This window comes from Cavia porcellus, unplaced genomic scaffold (assembly GCF_034190915.1).
Source record: "Cavia porcellus strain 051 isolate PalLab524CR breed Dunkin Hartley unplaced genomic scaffold, mCavPor4.1 scaffold_1, whole genome shotgun sequence".
NCBI classification, from domain to species: Eukaryota; Metazoa; Chordata; class Mammalia; order Rodentia; family Caviidae; genus Cavia; species Cavia porcellus.
The window spans coordinates 240,128,736-240,154,521 of record NW_026947484.1 but is presented as its reverse complement, the minus strand read 5'-3'; the positions used below and the strand labels follow the sequence as shown (position 1 = coordinate 240,154,521).

Here is a 25,786-nt window from a genome sequence, read left to right as displayed (position 1 = left end):
ACGAGGAAGCTTAGAGCCACAGCTAACCCAGGCTGCAGCTTTTACAGCCAGGAATTCCTGCACTCTAGGCTGGGGTGCAGGGGCAAGCCCAGTCCCAGACCTCTCCCAGGAGCGCCAGCCCTCAGCACCATCTTGGTCTCCTGCAGCTGCGTCTGCAGCACCTGAGCCCCAGGACACCATCTTAAGTCAGCAACAACCCACCTTTCCACCGCTGCGGGAAGGACTTGGCACTGCTGCCGCTGTGCTGGGACCCGCAGCACACACCGCGCCCGGCTCTCCTTTTAAAGGAAGACTTCCCAAGGACGCACCATGAGAACAGGTGGCCCAGGTACCTCCATGCCCAGGTAGCAGGAGGAGCAGTGTCTTCCTCAGGCTGAAATGCCACTTCGAAGAGAAGAGCGTGGCACTTTAAGATACTCTGTTCATTACAAAGCGGGAGTAATTCCAGAGGGCCAATTTTACAAATCACAAAGCACCCAAGCCCAGACTATACTTGCTGGTGACGTGAATGCCAAAATCCCATCTTTTGTACTTCTGCGTTTTTGATTCAATCTAACCAAAAGGGTCTTTAAAAACAAAATGGAACTGATACTCACATTCACTGAGCATTGGGCTGCAGGTGAGTTTTATGTATTACTGATTCTTAAGCACAAGGAATGAAGTAGTGCTATCTTGGGACATGACCGCGGGCACTGACCCTGCCAACACAGGATCCCAAGGCCTGCGAACAGGGAAGCACACTCGGAGCCAGCCCGAGCTCAGCCCAACTTCCAACACTGGCCTTAAGCTCATGTGGAAAACGGAATACACATGTATGTACATGTATGTGCAAAGTGTGTGACTTTTCAAAACACCCCTGAAGATGTTATCAGCTCACCAATTAAGCAGGTTATATGCTTTATTTACCCTAGGAAGCAACTCATCCTGTGATCATAGTTTCAGACACATTTTGAATAATCAAAAGATGGTAGTATCAATATGAGAAGGTTCCAGAATACCATTTACTGAATAAAAATATTTGTTTTCCTTAAGTGAGAACAAACGTGAATGGGCAATCTCAAATATCACTGAGGTGCAGAGGGGTATTTTATCTAGAGAAAACACAAGACCAGGTTTATTTCATACAATGTTATTCACACATTTTTCATTTTCTAATTTATACATAATATACAAAGTGAAGGTAACATTTCATATGAACCAATAAGAGCAGGGACAATCTGGTCCAGAAACATTTCATATCAAAAGGAGACACTTAAGAGTCAAGCCTAAGTGTTCTACCCAATTAAATTTCTTTATTCTCAAAGGTCAGATTTTACTAAAATTCCATGCCAACGTACTAAAAGGTGGAACTGTGGGCACCAAAATGGCAGACCTTAAAATCTCTACAAGGAAAGGGGATATATTTCTAGAATATGTCTAAAGTACGGAAAACATTGGGGTTGTCAGCAGTGGGGAAGTGTGGGAACCTCAGGACCCCTGAGGGGCTCGGTTTCCCAACGTAACATTCTCTAGGGCTTACCGTGTCCTAAAACTGCAGCAGTAACTGCCTGTGTGACCAGAGGGCAAGGACAAAGGCCAGCTAGCAACAAGCGCATCAACACTGGAGAGATGTCAACCATCTCCAAAGAGGACCCCTCCGATTCCGCAGCCGTGGCTGACACCGGGAAGGAAAGTCCAACACGAGGCCACGTCACTGGAGGGCTGGAAAAGCAAAGCAGGCTGCACAGCTTTCCAGGGCGGAGAAGCACTGCTACTGTGACGGGCACATGCCGAGGAGCCAGGTGACTGAGAGAGAGGGCACAGTGACAAGCAGGTGGAGCTAATGGCTTGACCAAGGAATGTTGGGTTAGAAAACATTACAGTAACTCAGAGTCCAATAGGGAAAGTATTCCTGGCACCCCAAAATTTATGCCATTAAGGTTCATGATATGAACAGCTTAGTGATAAAACCTCCATCGTCAATATTGTGCTCAGAAGATTGCTTTTCCTCTCTAGTAAAAATCCCTTCCGCGGTCAGCTGACACAGCACGTTCATATCAGTTTTCATCACTAAACAGAAGTGGATCAACATAAATGTTTATACAAAATACTGACTCCAACAAAATACAAAGCACTGTCTTTATCTCTCAGAAACTGAATATACAAAGCAAGTTTTTTTCCAAAATATTTTCATAGGCAAAGGATTAAAAACGATTTTAATTATACACATATGGTCACAATTTTGCCTTAAAAAGATTGTTGGGAAATGTACATAAGGCCGCTTGTAAATGTACATCATGTTACTGTTATAATGTCTTATGTCCAGAGAAAAAAAAGTTATCATACAGATTTGTTCTTACTTGGGAGTAGGCTATTCAAAAATACAGTACTCTTCTGTACAAAGAAAAAAGTCACATCACATTTACTAAGATGGAAAAAGCACGGGCCTCCACGCTAACCAAGGATCTCAGTCCAACACTTTCTACTATGCACAATACCCTGACTTCTTGAAAGTGACCCAAATCCTAGCATGTCCGTATTAACAGAGTCAACAACTATGTTATAAAACAAATTTTTTCTCACAATAATAAAAAGAAAGTTGGTTCATACTTCTGAAACCATATAAAGATAAAAAATTTTTTAAAAAATCACTCTTGATTTGGAGAAATTTACATTATACAACACTATATTGCCAGGTCAAAGAGGGCAAGGACATAAATGTACACTAGAATGCAAATGTTTCCCGAAGAGATAAAACAAATTCCATTTACAGCATGAAGGTTTACAAATGTACACCTGTACAACCAAGGGAAGCATCACTACTAAATTAGCAAGGCTTTTCTAATAAACATTGAAACAAGATTGCTTTCCAAGTGTAAACTTACATCACTACACACACAATGCATATATTTATAGGAAGCAAAAAAAGCTATCTGAATATGTAATCATGCTTAAATGTTGAGCTATCAGACTTAATTTGCAGTGGCCCCTTTTCAACTCTACCTGGTTCCTAGTTTCTGTATCTATTATGAAAAAGTAAAATAAAGCCCAACACTTCCTCACCACGTCTTTGTAACTGTAAGTGAAACAAAATACAAATTTTTACTCTTTCTCATTGCAAACCAAACTGAAAAGTCAGTAAGAAACTTTTCATTAGTGCATTTACTGGATGGAATTGTCGCCATGATTTTATTTTTCCTAACTCTTAACAATTACATAGGTAAGCCTATACAATACTTCTGTACATTGCCAGAGACATTATAGGGCAGTATCTGTGTTAAAACCACATCCACTGTAAATAATGTTAGGTTCTTCTGACCTCAAGTTACTTTATTCTTGTGTTACTTGCTGACCTTTTATTTGCATGATAGTTTGTGAATTACCAAAATACAACTTAACTTTCTCTTTTTAAAATATTAATTAATATTTATGCAACTGATTGTTAATCTGTTATAAAAGGCTCCAGGCAAACAAAAAACATAAGGACTATAATTCTATATACATCTCTATAAACCTGTTGTGCTATGGGGTTGTAGACCTACCAGACTGCACGCCAGTTTATTTATTAAAAGAATACTGTACTCTTTCCTTTAAAAACTATTTTTGTGACTTTACAAGGTAAAAATTTACAAAATATGTGACAACTTTGTTTTTTTGATACAGTTACATCATATACAGGCATTCTGTGCTTTGCCAGCAATCCAATCTGATAGGTCTTCACTAAGGGTTGAATATAATTTATAATTCACCACCCCACCCCCTAAATATACACAAGAACCTTAAAAAATTACAAATGGATGAATAAAGTCAATAAATAGTTTTGCTTTAAAAAAAAGAAAAAACCTCAAGATTCATAGTTGAGTTGTGTTTTGATAATTCACAAAAACTTTTCCCATGGTTAAAATCCTTTCCTTCTCCTCCTCCTCTACAGCATTCCATTTGGTGGTCCTCCAATAGGCCCCAGATCTGGGCTGTTTTTCAAATAGTATTTCTCCAACTTGGCCAGTATATGCTTCCCGTATGTGTACTTGCGCAAAGTAGTAATGTGAGGTCGAATCTGAAAAACAAACAATCTGCTTAGGAAACTTAAGTTATCTTTGATAGGATTATTTCCAGAAGATGAAAAATATTTCCAAAAGCTGAGGAGTATAAAACAAGAGGCCTTTATTCTGGGAACACGGGGAGAGAGGACTGGCGCGCTACCAGACGCGTGGCGTGGGGGAATATAAGTAGCCTAAGCTGAGGGCAGTGCCCTAAGGCCATTAGAGATGCACAGGTATTTCACTGGCACGCGTTTGGCGCCAGGGGCAGATTCCGAAGGGTGGGAGGGGGGTAATAGGGTTATAGGTAAATCTCTAGGGGCGGGGGAGACAGGAGCTCCACAATTCCGGCTGAGGCTTTTTCTGGCTACAGTGTCCGGTCTGTGTCAACAACCCTTTTAATCTTAATTTTTAATTTCTTAAAAATGTACTCTCAGAGAGCCAAAGGACATGGGGATGCACAGGTGTAATCCCAGTATTTGGAGGCTGAGGCAGGAGTACTACTGAGAGTTCGAGGCCAGTCTGGGCTATGTAATGAGTTTGAGGCCAGTCTGAACTGCATAATGAAACCCTGAAAAAAATCAAAATGACCCTCAAATCTGGTTATTTTAGACAATAATCACAAAACAACAAAAAAAATCAAAAATGACCCTCAAATCTGGTTATTTTAGACAATAATCACAATTTAAAATTTTAAATCCAAAGAAAGCTCTTTATTTGCAAAGGAGTTATGGTCCACTGAATCTCTCTCTAGATTTCTCCTTTCAAAGTTGTTTAATGAATAAGTAAACCACTACTTTATAGCTGTATCACAAGAGGCTCTAGATAAAACACAAAAGAACCACCAGGGTGGGATTCTTTTTTTTTTTTTCTTTTTATGGGTACCAGGATCGAACTCACGACTGCCTGCTTGCAAGGTGGGTGCTTATGCTGCTGAGCTAAATCCCCAGCCCCAAGGGTGTGAATTTTTAAAAATTCCATACTTATATTTCTTTCCATACGGGCAAGGTTCTAATATACATATATAGCTGGCAGCACTGTTGCAGCTATGGTAAAGTATGTCATGGTGAATGTTTCTCACATAATGGGCAGATGCATAAATTTGTACAAGATACCTTGAGAGCAAATCAGCATTATTACTAAAGGTAAAATGTTTATATAAACTTTGACTGAGTAACTCCACATCTAGGAGTCTATCATCAAAACAGGTAAAATCTTTTATAAAGAATTATCTAAAATAGTTAAATCAGCACTTAAGAACCATTATTAATTACTGTGAATTAGCTACAAAGTGACACCTGCCAAAACACATATGGTAAGAAGAATTCTTCAGAGACCATTTCCATTTCTTCTCTGTATGAGAAACCAAAGAGATTATACACTTTGCTTCATGTTTATTATAGAAATAAATTTAGAAAAAGATACAAAGTGAGTATTAAAATAGTATTTCTGGGAGCTCAGCGGCATAAGGGCCTGCCTGGCAAGCCTTGGTCATGAGTCCAATCCCCGGTACCAAAAACAAAATCAAAACCAAAAACACGCACCCCTTTTTTTGGAGACAAGGTCTTCCCACACAGTTCGGGATAGCCTGGAACTCACAGCAACCCTCCTGCCTCACTCTCTTAGGTGCTGGGATTACAGGCCTGCATCACCATGCCTAGCTTAGCCTTCTTAACCCTAAATTCTGCTAAGACAGTCATTTCTTAAAGAGTCATGAGATTCTAGGAGAAAACAGACTGATGGAAAATATTAGGTGTTACTTCTTTTTAAAAAAAATCAACACAAAACTCACATCAGAAAAAAACTTTGGCTGGGAGGGAAAAATTACATTTAAAATTCAGTGTTTTCTTCGTAAGTTACAACAAATAGAGGAAAATGGAGGAAAACAAAGAAAAATACAAAACATAAGTAAAGAGATGAAACAGGAATGTGACGTACTCAGACTACCTTAAGAACTAAAAAGAGAATGTCGGGTAAATGCTACCCATAGGTTTTAGTTTTGTTATCCAGTTACAACAAGTGTGAGGAAGTTAGTATCTAGTGAAGTTAACCATATGGCAAAAACTGTGTGCTGATGGGCTCAAAGCACAAATACCTCAGGACAGACTTACGACCCGTCGCGCGCTCGTACCTTATGCATGATTATCTTTCTCTGAGCAGGCTCGGCCATATCAATCATCTTCTGAACTACGTAATTGGCGTACTGATCCTTCATCATGGTGTATAAGGCACTGTGAGGACCGTCATTCTGGCAGCAAACCTCGTCTATCAGTAACGCTCTCTCCGCACGGGAGGCATGAGTCACACACTTTTCCACTACATTGCTAAAACATTAAAGTACATTTAATAATTTTTGTTATTTCTCCATAACAAAATTTACTTTTCAAGAACTTGCTTCAATTAGAAAACTGCAGTTAAAGAGGGAGTTTCTTGGTTTACAATTTCTTTTGAAACAAGAATTATATATAGGACAACCATATTTTGACTATCATCTTATCAAAATTTTAATTCAAAAAGGAAAACAGGCACCAGATATATCCATATTTCTTCATTTTTGGGAACCAGTATTTTCTAAACACTTATTTGAAAATGCAATGAACATAGGTAAAAACAATTTTTGTTGACTGCTTTCATTTTGTAAAGAGGTGGGCTCGCGCGTGTGTGTATGCGGGGAAGACTGGATCTTGCTGTCTTCACTCACTGAATCAAGCCATCTCATGGGTCCCACATTCTGGCTTCTTGAGCAGCTGGAATGAGAGGTGCTCACCACCACGCCTGCTGTATGTGCTTATTAATGTCACTAAAAACATTACATCTTCATGCTATATACAACGTATTTTGTGCTTTCATAGAGGGCATTGAGAACCGACTACCAGAATCAAAAAATACTGCAATACCTGGCAAATTTGTGTTGACTCAGGGCTAAGACCTTGCCTCTGATTTCGGAAACAATTTTGCTTTTGTCTTCAGGTCTCCCATGTTCCAGAACATGCTGAATAACATAATTGCCATACTGATCCTACAAACAGATATTTTCCATCAGTCATTCCTGAAGAATATTGATTATGCTTTAAAAAGGTATTGAGGGGCTGGGGATTTAGCTCAGCGGCATAAGCACCTGCCTTGCAAGCAGGTGGTCATGAGTTCGATCCCCGGTACCGATAAAAATGAAAAAAGACAAAAAAAAAAAAAAAAGGTATTGAACATTTGTCTAAAGATCCAGTAGTTGTACTGAATATAAACTTTTTTGTCAGTTTAACAGGACATTTCTTTTAAAAATTAAAACAATTTCCCAAAATTATACGAACATTTCAAATTATAAAGGGAAGCATACCTGCACTAACTGCTCTGTATGTTGGTGAAGTTCTTCTAAGATAGGTAAGGTCTGTTCTGCAGTGCAATGCTCTAGGATACGCTGGATCACTCTGCAACCGTAAGGGTGGGTTGAAAGCACAAACACCTTAAAATGAACAGAAAAATTAAAATTTTCATTTTATGTTATTTCTGACCTGTTTCAAGGGGCCAACAGATTTTTAAAAATTTATTATTATGTTATATACATTTTTGAGACAGGGGCTCACTGTGAAAGTTCAGGCTGGCCTGGAACTCACAGCGATCCTCATGCCTCTGCCTCCCAAGTGCTGGGATTACAGGCCTATGCTACACCCGGCATGGCCAATGGGTTTGTGACGACAGGTTGAAGTTCGTTGAAAATAGGAGGATGGTGGATTCACATTAATACCAGTACTACCATGGTAGCGAAGATGGGTGTGTGTGTGTGTGTGTGTGTGTGTGTGTGTGCGCACGTGCGTGTGTGAAGTGAGTTTTCAGCACAGGAGCTACACATATTTTGATCCAAAGGAACCTAGCCATAAGATTAAGGGTATATAAAAAAGAAATGAATGGATGGGGAAGGATAGTTTAGCACTTTTATTAAGAAACATTAATTACTGTGTATTAGCTACTAATTGCTATATAGTTTGTATTTTTAATAACAGTTTTAAGTCATTTTACTTCCTTCTCTTCCCTCAGGAAATTTGGAAACGATTGTCTTCTTAAACAATATGATTAAATTCCTGTTTCTCTTTCTCAGTGTGAAAAGAAGTAAAGCCATCTGATTCCTAATTCCTGTCTCATTTCTATGTGCAGGTGCTAGGTATTAAAATATGCAGGCTCTGGGTATTATCTTGTGCCTTAAGAAGAATGTGTTAGTACTGCAATTCTAACATAATGCGCCGTTAACGAATCAGAAGCCCAAAGGCGATCTTACTTGTCCTTTGAAAGCATCAATGATGAACTGTAGTGACTGCGGCTGGACACATTCAATGCACTTCTGTACAACGTGGTTTCCATTCTGATCTTTTACACATTTGAGTACATGACCATCGAGTTCCTTTACCATTTCACTCTGCAAAGAAAATGCCATATAATCTCCTTATGAAATAATAGAGTAAAATTTACAAGACTAATATTTCCTGTAATTTTTCTTAAAAAGCTTTTGAAAACTTTTCTCTGAACTATAATTAGCAGACACCTAGAAGAGTACTTCGTGACTCTATTATTCACTCATGCTGAAATACAACCTCGTAATGTTGAGTTTTCATACTTTAGCTACTACTGTCACCATGTATGTCTTGTAGTCCCGGCTGGCCTCAAACTTGTCATGATCCTCCTGCCTCTAGAAGGCCCAGCTGGATTTTCTGCATCACTGACAGAATAACCTGTGAACCTTACTGGAGCAACAGGACACCACTGTGGAGGACTGGGGCACTACTCAGCCTAAACACAGTCACGTTCAACATGCCTCTCACCCAACAAAATTGGAAACAGCAAAGCCAAACAAAAACTCTCACACCCAAAGAACTCTCACGCACCTTCCCACCTAACTGTGGAGGAACCCTGTTAAGTCAACCTACAACACAGATGCTTAGGCTTAACTGAGGTGGACTCAGTTACACAACACGATGAACTGAAGAATCAAGACTGACTCCCAATGCTGTATATTTTCAAATGTAACAGACTAGACATTTAAAATATCTTTAAAATACCTACACCAGTTTGAGACTTGTGGGAGAGAAGTTCTAAGCTTTTCCATCACCAAATGTGTTGAAACCTATCTCCATTTACACTAGAATTCGAGAATTATCCCACAAAAATCATTAAGGATTGATTACAGATATTTAGTGATGTGGTTAACGTGTGTACACATGCATACATACACACTCCATCCAATGAACTACATACTACTGTTCACAGCTCTGGAATTTTACTATATGAGTCAAAAAAGGTTTTTGTTAAATGTAATACCAATACCTTTTATGCAAAACTTTGTTTTCATTAATCATATGCATTAAAATATAACTAATGTCACATTAAAAGTATTTTAATAAATTACAAAAAAAGTCCCATCAGCACAGGACTGGCACTGCACTACTTTTTAAATTTAAGGTATTTAAATTTTTCATCCAAGAATGTAGTATATTTCTTAGCTGACATTTGTTCTTTCTCTCAAAGAATCATATATCTTGTTAAAAGGATTAGTATACTTTTCTGTGCAGCTTTACCTTTAAGAAAACTACCACTGGAAATAGTAAAATCCATTTTGCCCCTGCAGAGAATCAACTAAGCAAGTGACAGCAGAAACATGTTATTTGGCCCTCTGTTTACCATATAGTGGGCACTAATATACCTTTGATGAAAGACTGAACGATGTAAAAGGGAATGGAAAGACAGATCAAAGATCAACTTTGTAACTTTTAGGGTAAAGTATTACAAAATTTTTTCTTAACTTACAATTACCTGCTGGTCAGAAGAAATGGACTCCAATGCTTTCTGAATAACTCGACAGCCATACATCTGCAGAGCTAAGGGCAGAACATGACCACGAATCCGAGTAGCCAGGGCTAATTTTTGATCCAAATTCCCAAACTGAAGGAACAGAAAGTAACAGAAAGTGACCATAACATTATATTGTTTTGTTAAAGACACTCTTTGTAGTTTAATAAATTTGTTTTTTGTTTTTCAAATATCATGCTTACTAATTTTTTTTTTATTGGTACCGGGGATCAAACTCACGACCACGCACTTGCAAGGCAGGCGCTTACGCCGCTGAGCTAAATCCCCAGTCCCATGCTTAATAATTAATAGGAGACATGAAGGTAAAAGATAAGATTCAGAGATACTTGCAATGACAATTATTTACTTTTTTGGGGGTCTTAAATCATATTATTTAAAATTTTCTGGGGAGGATATAGCTCAGAGGCACAAGTGCCTGCCTGGCAAGCATGAGGTCCTGAGTTCAATTCCAAATATAAAAAAAATTTTTTTTGTTATCCCACCTTTACCATTCTTTTAGTATCTTCATTCTAGTAAAAATAATCCTTCATCCTTAATACACGAGCTTTGGCCATTCATCAGACCACTAAACTCTCTTACCAGATAATTCTCAATCTGTAATTTGACAAAATTGAGAGAAATCTATTAAATCCAGCTACTACAGCATCTCAGTGTGGTTTTGATTTGTATTTGCCCCGTACATGTAGAATGCTGAGTATCTTTTCATGCCTATCAGCCATTTAAATTATACAAATACACATATACACTTACCTCAAAAAATTTCTGTATGACGTAGTTGCCAAAAACATCTGTCATTAGTTGATAGGCTGCCTGTAAAATTTCATTAAATACCATCTGTCGCTCAGCTGGAGTAGCTCTTTCTAGTTTCTGCTGTATGAATCTATGAGAGAAAAATGTAAACCCCGTAACAGCCGCTGAAAGCTCTGTACTTCTTAGTTGACCATTATACTCTCTCTGACACACACACACACACACACACACACAGTCACTTCCGGAATATGAACACACTTTATTAGGTGGACAGCTGGCTTACAATAAAAAGACAAAAGTTATAAAGCATTTCTTTATAAAACCTTAAAATAACTAGTGATTCAATGAACAAAAACACTTACACATAAAACTGTTTTATATCTTTCTTGGGTTAGCTCTAATTAATGAAAAGGAAACTGCAGAGATTTTTTTTTTTATCGGTACCAGGGATCAAACTCACAACTGCCTGCTTGCAAGGCAGGTGCTTATACCACTGAGCTAAATCCCCAGCCCCTAAACTACAGAGATTTTGTTGATTATTCTTTTTCAAATTATGAATAGTACTAAATATTTCTTTCTTTTTTTTTGAGACAGGGTCTCACTCTGTAGTTCAGGCTCATCTTGAGCTCTCTTTGTAGCCCAGGCTGGTCTTGAACTCACAACAATCCTCCTGCCTCAGCCTTCCGATTGCTGGGTTTACATGCGTGCATCACCACGCCCAGCTTTAAATATCTATTTTTAAAACATAAAGAAACCCTTAGAAACAAAGTTCGTCAACACAAATTGTTAACTAAATTAGCCTTGGCAGTGATATAAAGTTCATTAGCAACCTTTAAGAACTTTAAGTAATAAGGAGGTAAAATTGTACACAATTATATAATCTAAAAACTACAAAAAGAGAGAAATGTAATAAAAATGCTAATCCACGCATAGTTCTCAAGCATTCTACCGAATATTTTTAATGTAACAATATAACAAATAACAAGTACGGAATATTTCAGTTTAAACCAAGTCACATTAAACATTAACCTATCAAGCAACACCGGTATGTTCTAATTTAACCTATACTTTTATAATTTATCCTACTATAAAAGAAAAAGTATGTAATATATACTGGCTTTTTTAAATGTTTCCAGCAATAAATAAGGCAAATAAGCTGAGCCCACACAAAAGAAATTGAGACTTTTACTCTCTCACAAGTTAGTTTCAAAGCAGACATGTTAGCGGACATCACCACAAGTCACAGTCACCTACCTAGAGCCATGCTGGTCTTGGGAAAACTCGACTATGTGTCCAAGCAAGTCTCTAAGCTGAAGGTTTGGGAAGCGGTTGTTTCTGAAATCTTCCAATAACCTACTGCGGCCGGAAGGCATAATATCGGACCTATTGTACCGAAGCCGGGAAGGAGGAAAGAGCTGGCTGCTGGAGCTAAACAGACTGGAAGTGCCTGAAGCACTTCGGTACTTCGCTTCTGCTCCCGGTGCTGCAGAGATATAGCGACCACTACCATTGGTCAGTCCTCCTACAATAAAGCAGTGTGGTCAGCGATGTTCTGACAAGGTTGTTTCTCAAATAAAAGTTACTCGAATTATAAACTCAGTCAATAATGACATACCCCCCAATTCCTAAGACAGGAAATTAAACTTGAGAAGGGAAAAATCTCACACATATACTTAATGTAGACGATGTATGAAAAAGAGAGACTAGATCACATTAGAAAATAACCCTGTATTTGATCTTAGCAGGTTTAATTGTAAGAGCTAATGTCACATGCATTCATACCAATACCAAGATCTGAGAAGCTTTAAAGACTTTCAGTTACATTAACAAGCAAGTAGTAAGTAGGCAGGCTAACTTGATTTTAAGCCACTGAAACTTTTGTTGATTGAAATTCACTCATAGTGCCATAACATTAATACACTGAGTACTAAATGTGTTTTGGGAAAGTATATTAAAAAGTTGTATGTACTTCTAAAAATAAATCATTTACAATTAACAGTAATTTTTGAAGCTTTTAAAAAAAGCCCCACAGTATTAGACAACAGATACAACTTAAAAAATTTTTTATTAAAAATACTCTCCATAAAATGCTATTTTACAGATAAGAAATAGTAGATATAAACAGCAATCATTCCTAGTACCTTAACCATTTGCTATAAATGAACAAAATCCCTCTCAATTATAACTGTTCTACAAGAGGAAATTAAAGGGCAGTCAATAGAAACAAAAATATAAGCAAGAAATTGTTTTTATTGTAACATTAAAAAAATACTTGACAGTGTCCTTTTAAAAAAGAAAAATGTAAAGGCAACTGTAAAATACAGATTTAATAGTTTGGAAAAACGAAACGGACTATCCGCTTTCTTGTGTACACCAACTCTACACAGACTCCTGCTATGCAGTCAGTCCAGGCACAGAGCAGAGATGACCCCAAGGACACACTGTCAGTGCAAAGCCAGCCAGAGACACCCAAGGTCAGGAGGGACCGCAGAGACGGGAGCAGCCCCGAGTTCCACCTGAGTGGGCACTGGACTAGAGCACTCTCTCTTCTGCTCTCTGTCCCTGCTGCCCTCCCTCCATTTTTCTCTTCACTGAACGTCCCCTTTTACAGCCCACTGTACATCTATGTGAATCTACAGCCCCTTCTCCAACATACACGCCGTCAAATGACACTCACCTACATGTTAGATCCCTAGTGCCTACAATACTCCAGAGGGAGTAGATAAACACTTACTGAGTGACAATCAGACACAGAAACATGGATGTAGCCAAGGTTTCATTCCAGAGTATCTTATTTTATTTTTTTGGTTCTTGGAATTGAACTCATGGCCTCCTGCTTGCCAGGCAGGCTCTGTGCTGCTGAGCTATATCCCCGCCCCAAAGGATATAATGTAACAATTCATCCTATGCACTAAAACCACCAACACAAACTCTCATGTTTCAGTCCACCGTGACTATTTCAGTTTGATATTCACAGCACGACAGAGGTCAGGGCTTCGACACAGCCTTACTCTCGTCACTCAGTCGCCCCTCCAGTCTCCATTACTGTTTCATGCAGCTCCGGAAACATACCGTAACAATAGGGGGCCTCCAGTCCATTTGATTCTGTAAGAATGCAATTAGCATGACTTTCCCACTACTAGTATTTGGGGGGGCGGGGTGTAAGATGGAGTCTTGTTATACTCGTCAGGATGGCCCTGAACTCACTGTGTAGCTTCCCAAGTACTGGGATTATAGGCACAAATCATCTCGTCGAGCTCCAAATACTACTACTTTAACTGGAAATACTACTTTAGGTGGAACGTCTTCCTCTGCCCCTGGCTTTCTCTACCCTGCTTGCTCTTTTTGTGGGGTGGGGCTACTCAGAGATCATCACTGTAAGCTGTTTCTACACACCTCACACCTTTCCTTTCAGAGGTCATTTTAACCATGTCATAAAAGTCTACAGCATCCTATGAGAGCTTATTGTCAAACCTTCAACCTAATTTTCAAGTCATTACTTCAAACCTTATTGTTTCCTTGGAGTGGGGGGACAAGAATTGAACTCCTAACCTTTGTGCATGCCTGGCAGGTGCTTGTACCACTGAACTACATTCCTGGCCCCAAATCTCTTTCTCCCACAAATTTCCTTTTTTTTTTGTCTTTTTCATTTTTATCGGTACCGGGGATCGAACTCACGACCGCCTGCTTGCAAGGCAGGTGCTTATGCTGCTGAGCTAAACCCCCAGCCCCCAAATTTCCTAATAGTATCCTAATTATTCATCCTACCCCCAAATCATCTTTAGTTATCACTGTACCACTGCTTACCTTTAAACAAAACTAGGCTTAATCTTATCCTTGATGCATTAAACATTCGACATCAAATTCAAAACTGCAAGAAATTAAGCAACTTTATTTACTGCTTTCTCAATTCCTATCGACACCCACCAGAAATGGCCTCCTTGTCCGGATGTGCTTTGATTTTGCTCTGCCAGCTCACAACCCCAGACAGCAGTGGCTACTACTCATGTGAGGCCGTGATGAAGTTCTTCAAGACTAACTCACAGATTCAGTCATAAAAATGGAAAAATCTTTCCTTCCTTACAAACTAAGTAACCTTTACAAGCACATTTATACTACTTCAAACACCTTAACTCTGGTAATTTAAACAATGAAAGTTAATCATCCAAAACATGTGGGACTCAGGGACTTTCTAACAAAACAAAGGACCTGTACTCTTCAAAAAGTAAGGGAGTAAAAACGTGAACCACTCTGAAATTAAAGAATCGTGACAAGTACATGTAATGTAATGTGCAGTCATCTAAAGATCTTGGTCAACTGGATAATAGAGTTTCAAATCAATCAATCAACTAATCTACACTCCCCCTCTCCTGAAGGTCATCAGTGAGTCAACTGTTCACCTCTGAATAAAGCTGGCTGAATGATAGCATCCTATCAGCATTAATGTCCTGTCTTTGGCATTGTGGTTATTTGAAAGGTTGGTTTGCTAGGCATGGTAGTTCAACCTACAATCCATCCCAGCACTTGGGAGACTGAAGCAGGAGGACCCTTATGAGTTCGAGACCATAAACTGAGCTCGAGACTATAAACGGGCTGCAAACTGAGCTCAAGGCCAGCCTGAACCACAGGGGGAGAGCCTGTCTGAAAAAGCAAAACAAACAAAACAAAACAAAGAGGCTCTCTTTTATCTTCAGGAACGCACACTGATGTATTTGTAAGGCAGGATTATCATGCCCGTAACCTCCTTGGTAGTACACAAATATCACTTCAGCCCCTAGGAGGGCAGGGAAGAGGGTGAACTTGGAGCTAGCCTGGGAAACGCAGCAAGACCTTGTTTCAAAGTAAAAATGGCTGGGGATGAAGCTCTATGCAAGGCCTTGGGTTCAACCCCTAGTCCTGGGATGGACGGAAAGAAGGAAGGAAGGAAAAAAGCAAGGGAGGGAGGCAAGCAGGGAAGGCAGGAGATGGGGAAGAACAGGAGCCACAACAGCGAACCGTGAGGTGTGGGCAGGAGATCCGCGAGGCAGGGTTGCCCAAGCTCACTATGCTGCTACCGGCAGTCTGAAGAACGCGTGCGTGTATGGCAGGTGCGGGGTCAGCACTCGAGCTTCACAGGTGAGACCAGCAGGGTCCCAAAGTGAAATGACACGAGTCAGCAGCTACGACGCCGAGCCTGGAGCTCTCTGTACCACAAAGTGCTGCCCTTTAGACGCTCTGCACACAGGTGGTGAAGTTCACAACTTAATGAGAATAAACACCTTACAAATAACAACTTTACAAGTTTTCAATGCTTCTTAGAGTCTTCCTTTTTAAACAACATACATCAAAAATATTTTTTAAAAAATGAGAAGCATGGGAAGGAAATAATGTGGTAACTGTAAAAAAAAAAAAAAAACCCACACCCTCACAAACAAATAAATCTGCTGAGTATGGTGGCAGATACTTTGTAATCCCAGTGCTCTGGAAGGTTGAGGCTGCAGAACTACAAATTCAAACCTCATCTAAAAAAAACCAAAAAAACAAAAATGGGGTGGGGGTAAGGAGGGTTAGGGACACAGCTCAGTGCAAAGGGCCATAGGTTCAGGTGCCAGTACCATAAATAAATAATCTGATTATTTTGGCTTTTCACTATTTTCCGTCCCTCTGGGAGTCAGGATGGCAGCTCCTCAATCTGTCGTTTACCATTTTTCCTGAGACATAAAATTTTCCAACCAGACACAGTGGTACATGCCTGTAATTCCATCACCACGTTAGGAGCATGAGACAGGAGTATCAGAAGTACAAGCCCAACTTGGGCCATTTATTAAGAGACTCGACTCAAAATGATTGGGAATGCAGCCCTGGGTTCAACTCCCAGAAGCACACACTCACTGAGTTCAACTCCCAGAAGCACACACTCCCCCGCCCTAATTGTACCAATTTTAAGAAGATGTAAGCAAGCATTTAATGCAAACTACAGACCAAAAGTTCTATAATTTAAAATGTCTCTATTTCTATTATTTGTGATTCTTCTTCTCTAAAAGAAGTTAATACTAATTTAAAGGGAAGATCATTGTCTAGATGTTTCATAACCTTCCCTGCTCACTGAAGAGCAAGCATTTCAGTTGAAGTTTTAACACATGGCTTAGTCACCAAACTAGAGTCTTTTGGTTTATGTAAATAATCCATCTTGCAGCTTTCTGTCACTCCATCAAACAAAGGCAGAATTTTGTTTGGTTTCAAAAATTGTTTTAACTTTCTTTTGTGACAGCTATGTCTATGACTGATGAACATTAGAACATTTTAACAAAATAAAACATCTGTTCTTTCACCCTCAGCCAAAATAGTAAGCACTAGGGTAAGCATCTCAAAATAAGAAGTAGTAGGGTAAGCGTGCAGGGGTGCCTCAGATGACCATATGGAAAAAACACCGTGCTTCCCGATTTCACTTGCTGTTTCTTTAATATCTCTGGTGACAGTTAATAAACCATCAAGCTATCAGCATATCCTTCTAAATATTACTACTGATTTCTTAGCAGTTTCCTGATGAAAGTTTAATAAAAGAAGCTGGGATCCTTCTCTCGAACTGTGACTACTAATAAAGATATATACAATCTTAATTAAGGTTGGCTTAATAAATTATGCATATTGGGGAGAATAATTTGGAGACAAACACAGGCACATCTATTTTCTCTCGACAGGGCTCCTATAGTGGGAAGATGGATGAACTGGGAAGATACTGTGAAAGATGTACTTACTCAAGAATAATCATAAAGACCAAAAAGTATACACGCATATCCCCGCCATGTAAAACTTCATTTTCATGCTGCAATATAGTTAAATATCCCTAATGAAAAAAACCAAAATCTGAATTCCAAAAATGAGTGTCAATATGACATCACAAAACAAAAATTCCACACATGATCTCATATGATAGACTGCAGTAAAAGAGACATGCTAAAAATATAGGAATGAAATTATCTTCAGACTATGTGCACAAGTTACATATGATACATAACTCAATTTTCTGCTAACTTGGATCTTATCACCAAGATAGCTCAATGTGCAAATATTTCAAAATCCAAAAAAATTTGAAATACTTCTGATCCTAAATATTTCAGATATGAGACAATGAATTATATTTTAAACAATGGGATCCTGATACAAGAAACAGAGATCGTATTAATTAGGAAGAGCCTAATAAAAATACATCAATATAGAACTCTAAATAGGATATAAAATATTTTTTAAAAGAAAGTAACCGAGGTCGTTTATCAAAAATAGTAATGTCAATAAAATTTAAACCAAAACTACTCACAGTTCCAACCACCTGAACGTTTATTGAGATTTGACTATTCTGAAGTTACAGAGAAAGGTCTATGATTTTCTGTCCCTAACACAACGGGGGAAGAAAAACCCTACATGTAACTCTAATACCATTCAGTCAGAAGTAAATTTGGTACAAAAACTATAAAGGAAAAACAATACTTCTAATGGAGAACAGTCACACTTTACAGAATGGAACTCTAAAACACCATGAAGTGCAGCACGGCAGTGTCATTACAATCACTACTCTGTACACAGCTGCTGTTTCTGTCTGTATTCACCTCAAAACTAAAAAACTCAATGACAGTGGACAGACGATTCCTTTTCAATCAAGCAAGGAATCTTACCAGTAGGTACTTGATACTGGCTGAATGAGTAAGTAAAATTTTTTATCATAAAGATTCTAGAAAGGCAGTTAAACAATATAAAAGATGAACAGTAAGAAGCAGTTTCATAATGATGAATAAAACTTGCTATTTGTATTCTACTCAAAATATTTTTAAATAACAAAGATGATCCATATCTAATTATGACTTAAAAACCGCTAGTAAAATAGTTTAAGTTTTTGAGGTTAAAAAAAACATTTAATAAGAATAAAGGTCAGTCAGTAGCATGTAAAAGTCTACAAAGAAAGCCAACACAATGATATTCAAACTCATCCTTTCTACCAAGTCACAACAGGTTATATTTTTACGGTATTACAATACTATGAAAACCTCAGATAGATTCTAAAGTTAGGAAAAAAGATTAATTTATTGAAACAGATATTACCCAGAAACAAAAGCATCTTTTCAGAAGTAAAATGGCACCTCTTTTTGAGGCAGGGTCTCATTGTGTAGAGTTCATTATGTAGCCCACGATGGCCTCAAATTTGGGGTAGTCCTCTGCCTCAGCCTCCTGAGTGCTGAGATCACAGGCATGTGCCACCAGGCCTGGCATCTGATCTGAGACCAAACTCAAAATTTCTTTTTACTCTTCCTGAAGTCATGATTACAAACACAGTCACTTCGATTCTTTTAGAATGAAATGTGTGTTTGTGTAGTGAAACAGAAGGAGTCAAAGTCCACTTCTCCTCACGGGTATCGACACGTATCACCTAACTTACCAAACAGACCGTTCTTTTCATGTACTCTGTAGGGTACCTTAATCATGTAATTAAAATGAGCAAGTTACTTCTGAATTCTTTATTTTGCACCTCTGGTCTATTTATCTATACGTGTGCCAGCACTGTAGTTTTCATTACTGTAGCCTTCCGGATCTGGGTGTCTGGCAGTGTGAAATTCCCCAACTTGGTTCTTCCAGAGTGCCAGGTTCTGCTTTCCTTTTGCCTCTTTCTCACCCCACCGCCAACCTGGGACTGAAGCCAGGGCATCTGCACTGTGCTACGTTCCAGGTCCTATTTATTTGTTTATTTATTGTCTTTTTCTTTTTTATCGGTACCGGGGATCGAACTCAGGACCACACACCTGCAAGGCAGGCGCTTATGCCGTTGAGCTAAACCCCCAGCCCCTCCAGGTCCTTTTTAAACATTCAACAGAGAGTGTGCTGTTAGGTAACTCAGGCTAGGCCCACACTCGTGATCCTTCTCCCCTAGTCTCCCAGAATGCTGGTATTAGAGGCAGGTGCCCCCAAACCTGGCTTTCACTCATAATTTTAAAATAAGCTTGTCTGTTTTTTTTTTTAATAGCCTGAAAAATTCGTATCGAGATGGTCTAAACCTCTGTACTAAAAGAATGTTGGTATCTTTGTAAAACTCCTAAGTGTGGTGTGCATGTCCAATTTTTTAAGTCTCCTTTTTAGCTTCTGTCAGCACTTTACAGTTCGCAGTGTAAAGAACACACGTTTCTTTTGCTGGATTTATTCCTATATATGTAACAAGAAGACATTCTCATGTGAATGTATCTTCTCCAACTAAGATACAATTTCCAATGCCATCACATGACACATACTGCTTTCATTTCTAAAGGCATCTGGTCAAAGTTAAAAATCTCTCATAAAGCACTTCTGCCTTTTAAAGGCTACTTTAACTCCAAGTAAATTTTTAGTAGATTTAATGACATACAGAATAAAATTCAACTAATAAAAATCGCATATTTGTAAAATATACGTGGGGGGGTGAGAATACCCGTTTAAAAACATATAAAGGAGATTAGACTTTAAAAATCTTTTTCATCTATCATCTCACAAACTACTCCCTCCCCTGATTTAAAATAATCAAAGGGATGCAGAGTTTGGGTCAATGGAAACTAACAAGAAAATAATATATTAGGGAACCAATAAGGGAAAAGTGGAAGGGTCATACCAACTCACATGAGATCCTGCATTATAAGCTAAAACTCTCAAGTATAATGTTGGTGAAAACTTGAGTATAAATTATTAACTATTTCTTTCCCCTTGGTATCTCTTTCTATGTAGGAGGCTACTCTCAAAGTTTCAATGTGACAATGTCTTCTCTGTGTTACAAAAACTACTGCAGTAGCTGGGCATTTAACCAACAGAATCTCTAATAATACTTGTGGTAAGTAAAAAGCTGTTGCCACACATTGCAAAACTCCTTGAGAAGTCTACCTTTAGATGAGTACTCCTCATTTGAAGTACTTGGGAGTAAATATATTTCAGATTTATGAGTTTTTCCAGATTTTACAATATTTGTATGGAATTTACTGATTCAGCATCCTTATCCTAAAAATTTGAACCAAAATATTTCCTTCGCTGGTCAAACTTGCAATCTTGGTGCCTCAGCTTCCCAGAGTGCTGAGATCACAGGTGGGTGCCAGCACAGCATGCTCACAATATATTGATTTTTAATGGCATGCTCAAAATACATTGATTTTAAGTTTTCCTTAAGGACTATACATGAAACAGAAAAATGCCACACAGTCTTATCAACTTGGCCACTTGGTTTTAGAGGTGGTGCATTTTCTGAAACAGCTCTGCAGCCCAGGCTGGCCTCAATCTCATGGGGATCCTCCTAGCTCAGCCTCATGCGTTTCCAAACCCAACCACACCTGTTATCATGTAAGAGCCCAGAGCTATACAAATCTGCCAAAGTCCAGCAGTTTTAGCAAATGACAACCACTTAACAAACTTCTAACATAAGATTTTCTGACTAGGAGAAGACAGGTCATGAAATTTTCTAATCTACAGAAAATGCATCCCATTTACTTAATGAATACATGGCATTAATGAATCTTCAGAACTGACAGCTGCCTTTAAATAAAATAATCTTAGTTTAATTATAACTTTCAGTAATTTTTTTCAGTAATTAAAAAACAGCCAGCTCTTTCTTAAAAATGAAAGGGTATAAGGGAAGAAGTCAGTAATCAGCCACAACTTAAATTTAGGTCAAATCAGAAACCATAAACCTATTTGTAAAAATTCATTAAAAGAACAAGGATACAATGAGCAATTAGTGAATTCCAGGCAGAAGAATAAGATGATATTGTAAGATAATAATGGAAATTATCAATGTTCTTCAGCGTTCCTCAACTTATGATGGGGTTTCATCTCAATAAATATACCATAAACTGAAAATACTGTTAAAATCTGTAATGTATAAAATATACTAACTCACCAAGTATTAGTTTAGCCTAACTATATTAAATATGCTCAAAAAACTCACATTAGCCTATAGCTGTATAAAATTCAACACAAAGCTTCTTTACAACTGACTCTCATGCATTTCACTGAATCCTGCATCACAGAGACAGCCACAGAGAACTGTTACATGAGTATGCTTCTGCACCACTGTGAAGTGCAAAGACGCTGACCCATTAAGGTGGGGGGGTCACGTACCTCAAAATGCTGACTACTAGCAGACATAATAATTCAGGAAAACAACTGCAGGTAGACTTTTGTCCCCGTTTTTTGTAATCAATATAACACGAGAAAATAATTCATTTAATATTCAATGCTTAACTGATGCCCAGACTTTTCTGGTCTTTTACGTTTCAAGACAAAAACTATTAAAGTTCTTCTCATTCACTTATGTTTCTTTCTCTGACCTCCAATAATTTAAGTGCTGCTTTTAAAAGTTATAGTCAACATGGAAGCCCTAAAGGGGCTCCAAATGACCAGAGATTAAGGATGAGGATAAATAGGGGCTGGGGATTTAGCTCAGCGGCATAAGCGCCTGCCTTCAAGCAGGCAGTCGTGAGTTCAATCCCTGGTACCGATAAAAATGAAAAAGACAAAAAAAAAAAAAAGGATGAGGATAAATACTTCTCCTTTGGCAGTTGCTAGGACACCAATTAATCATTCTGAAAATTAGGAAGTAAGGTAAAGAACAAGCCTTATTTCTTATTCCTCTATGAACTGGCAGGCAAACTTCACAATCGGGAAAAATTCTTCATAGAGAATTTCCAGGTAAATGTAGAATGACTAAGTTATCAACAATTTGCAACCTCTAAAGATGAAAACACTTAGGTAATGAACAAAAGGTTGCTAAAATCAGGTAGATTAGATTGCAAGTTTACTAATGCAGACAACCAGATGCATCACCTCATTTGATACCACAGAAAAATACATGGAACCACATCTTGGCAAAATAAACCAACCAACTTATCAACCATCTGACCAAGCCTCTAGATCAAATTCCACTTACAGGAAAAACCAAGAATATGAAAAAGTCGGCAAAACCAAGAATATGAAAAATTCAGCAGGACAAAGTTTCTTTGACAAATGGAAAGAAAAAAAACAACTATAGATTAAAAGACATCTCAAATGAATGCAATGTACAGGCCTTATCTGGACTCTGATTTAAACAAAACAACAGTATAAAAGGTATTTACATAAAAAGGAAAACTGGAATGAGCAATTATTAATTGAAAAAGATATCCTCATCACATCATGCTTATGATTTTTTTAGTTCTTAAAAATGTCTCCGCTGGGCTGGGGATTTAGCTCAGGGGCATAAGCACCTGCCTTGCAAGCAGGTGGTCGTGAGTTTGATTCCCGGTACCAATTTAAAAAAAAAAAAAAAAAGTCTCAGCTATTATATATATGAAATAAAAGAATAGTTTTTTTTAATGCTTTTAACATCAATAATTTAAAAATTGGTTGCAAACCTGAACAAAATTTTTAAATTATAAGAAATGAACATTCTAAACTTATAAATTAAAACAACTACTCTTCAATCAGAAGTGACTACTGGCTATCCTGTTAGAAATATTTATGTTGATGTTGATGTTAGGGATTTTCTATGAATTTCAAATAACACAGAAAAAAGAAATGCTAGGTTAAAAAAAGTTTAATATATTTCATCAAGTATTTGAAGAATGCAGAACTCAAGATTTATTGATAGCTATAATGGTTGTAAATGCTCTCATCTCAAAATAAAACATCCTAATAGCCTAGAATTAATTCCAATCAATTCAAATGAGATAGGAATTATCTTACGACTATATTATTAATATGTGGGCTGAGTAAAATGATTAATAAAAATGAACAATTCAAATCCATTTTTATAGATATTTTATGTACCAGGAGTCTTAACACTTAATTCAAGAAGAGATTCATTTCAAGACTATTTATTTATTTAGAGACAGGGTTTCACTATGCAGTTCAGGCTGGCCTTGAGCTCACTTTGTAGCCCAGGCTGGTCTTGAACTTGCAACAATCCTACTGCCTCAGCCTCCTGAGTGCTGGGATTACAGGCGTGAGCCACCATGCCCGGCTTTATTTTAGATTATTTAATAACACAAGTTTATGGAAATCTGACTCAGCATTACTTTCAACTTGGCTGGGTCTATGGGCTGTTAACAACACTTGCCAGTCACATTACAAATAAAGCTAACAGAAACTGGAGGATCACTAAACAAAATAATAGGAAATAATAGTAGAGTTCTACTAAAATACAGAATTACAAGACTAAGTTAAACTAAGGATTTAACTATGGGAACAAAATATTAAGACTCTTGTACAGATCTACTGGCTCAGGTAATTGTTTCCTGTAACTGACTAGAATTCCTGTCTTAGCAGCTGGATTCTAAATAAAAGTCTGTAAGAAGTAGAGCAGTATGTAACTAGATTGCAGCTTTATTACAGTCAGCTGGGAAAGCCACTTAAAGCCAGCTTCTGAGCAAGCCATGTACAACAAAGCCATTTACACAGGCTGTAAAGCACAACACAAGCAGTAACAGTTGAACAGGAATCTGATCTCAAAACTTACCTATGAGAAGGTGACAGGACATGACAAATATAATCTTAACAATAAAACACAAAACGATTATGGTAACTCTATTGCTAGATTCCTTATGCCCTAAATTTCTGGGTCCACTTCACAGGCGTGTATTATTATGAGGAAGGAGCGTGTCTGAGTAGGAATACAATGCAGGGCCTGAGCAGCTTGGAACAGATGACAAATGAAAGAAGGTATCAAGCCAGAACTAAGCAGGTCTGAAGCTGACACGAAGAGCGCTGCAAAGCAGGTTTTATGATGCCATCCAAATAAATTAATTGGTTGTATATATTTAATTATCCCTTAGAAAGCAAATCTCCCAAACACCAAAGGTCCGTAATCTGAAGGACCAGAGCTTTTAGAAACAAGAACCCTAGCCTACCATATCATAACATAAATTTAAATGATAATCACTGCACCAGATACTTTCTTGTTATATGGACAAAGACTGTATTGACAAGCCTGAGGTAAAAGTAGTTATACTTGCATGACTGGGAGTTGGGATCAAATAGAATTGTTAATTTATAAAGTCTCTGGTTACAACAGCAACATTATATTTTAAATCAAAACCTCATTTAAATGTTTCCAAGCACATAAAAGTCAGCAACAGAATCATGCAGTTTCAGCTGTGGCAATTAGAAAAACAAAAATTCAAAACCTAATATTTAATGAAATAATTTCTTTGAAAAACAGGGATTTATAGTCTAATGTCCAAAAAGCATTCAAAATATACTGTTTACCAGAGAGGGATAAACAGTAACTACATGTTGAATAATCTGAAGGTGGGACAATTTTAAAATATAGATACAAACAAAAGTTTTAAATGCTCCAAGGGATACAACAAGACTAAAACATTTTTTTCCTTAACAACATATTCAGAAGTTAGAGAAGTACACGGCCCAAGCCAATCAGCTTCTCTACTGTATAAGCATACTAAATTCACACCCTTGACACAAGTCTTGTAAAATGGCCAACCATTTGAAGGCCAAAATGAAAGTCATTGTACTAACCTAAATTATTTAAGTTTGATTATTGTGCAACTAATGTTTTTCTTATGGTGTGCAACAACTTTTGATAGTTGACTTTTCTAATTCTCTAAAACACACAAATCAAAAGCACAGACAAGAAAAAACACACCATTATACTTCAGAAAAGAACATAAGATATAATAGGGGTCTTTACCTTACTGTACATTATTAGACCCTCGCTTTGAAATTTTCAGTAGAGCTTTCAAGAACAGCTAATATCCAAAAGCAATTTGGCACGTTTTATCCAACATCAAATATTTTACATATATCATAAACACACACAAACACACATACATGTATATATACAAATAAAAAGGGTTTCGGTTTTTTTTTTACCTAAATGCAAACTGGATGAGGATCCATGTGATGAAAGTGATGGCGGTGGCGTAAGTGAATGTCCTGGAGTTTGGCTTGGCAGAGGCATGCCTATTGGACTTGGAGAGGAGGAAAATCCCAGACTATTGTAAAATGGTTGCCCTATGGGTGCTAGGCTGCTACTAGATCTTTTGTACAAGTCAGAGCTAGTAGATAGAGACTCTCTCCTTGTGGCACTACTACTTGCAGAACTGCCAACTGAAGAAGAAATAAAAAAAACCCTAATTACATACAGTGTTAACTGAATAAAACCTACCCCCAACTCTTGCTGGGCA

The 25,786-nt window shown here is 37.9% G+C and overlaps 1 protein-coding gene across 15 annotated transcripts in view; it reads right to left on the bottom strand.

Moving 5' to 3' along the window:
- Window positions 1–979: 979 nt before the first annotated feature.
- Window positions 980–25,786, bottom strand: part of Pum2 (pumilio RNA binding family member 2) — an 80,288-nt gene continuing 55,481 nt past the window's right edge. For 7 of the 15 annotated variants that reach the window (XM_063232132.1, XM_063232129.1, XM_063232135.1 and 4 more), the window contains 9 exons: window positions 25,473–25,709; window positions 11,880–12,147; window positions 10,626–10,755; window positions 9,813–9,947; window positions 8,290–8,427; window positions 7,354–7,479; window positions 6,917–7,038; window positions 6,151–6,343; window positions 980–4,036 (listed from right to left, as the gene is read on the bottom strand). In XM_063232132.1, the coding sequence (XP_063088202.1) occupies window positions 3,905–4,036; window positions 6,151–6,343; window positions 6,917–7,038; window positions 7,354–7,479; window positions 8,290–8,427; window positions 9,813–9,947; window positions 10,626–10,755; window positions 11,880–12,147; window positions 25,473–25,709 (1,481 nt within the window). In that variant the 3' untranslated portion in view covers window positions 980–3,904. The remainder of the gene's footprint in view (window positions 4,037–6,150; window positions 6,344–6,916; window positions 7,039–7,353; window positions 7,480–8,289; window positions 8,428–9,812; window positions 9,948–10,625; window positions 10,756–11,879; window positions 12,148–25,472; window positions 25,710–25,786) is intronic. The other 8 variants (XM_063232134.1, XM_063232137.1, XM_063232138.1 and 5 more) reach the window with 3 other exon arrangements.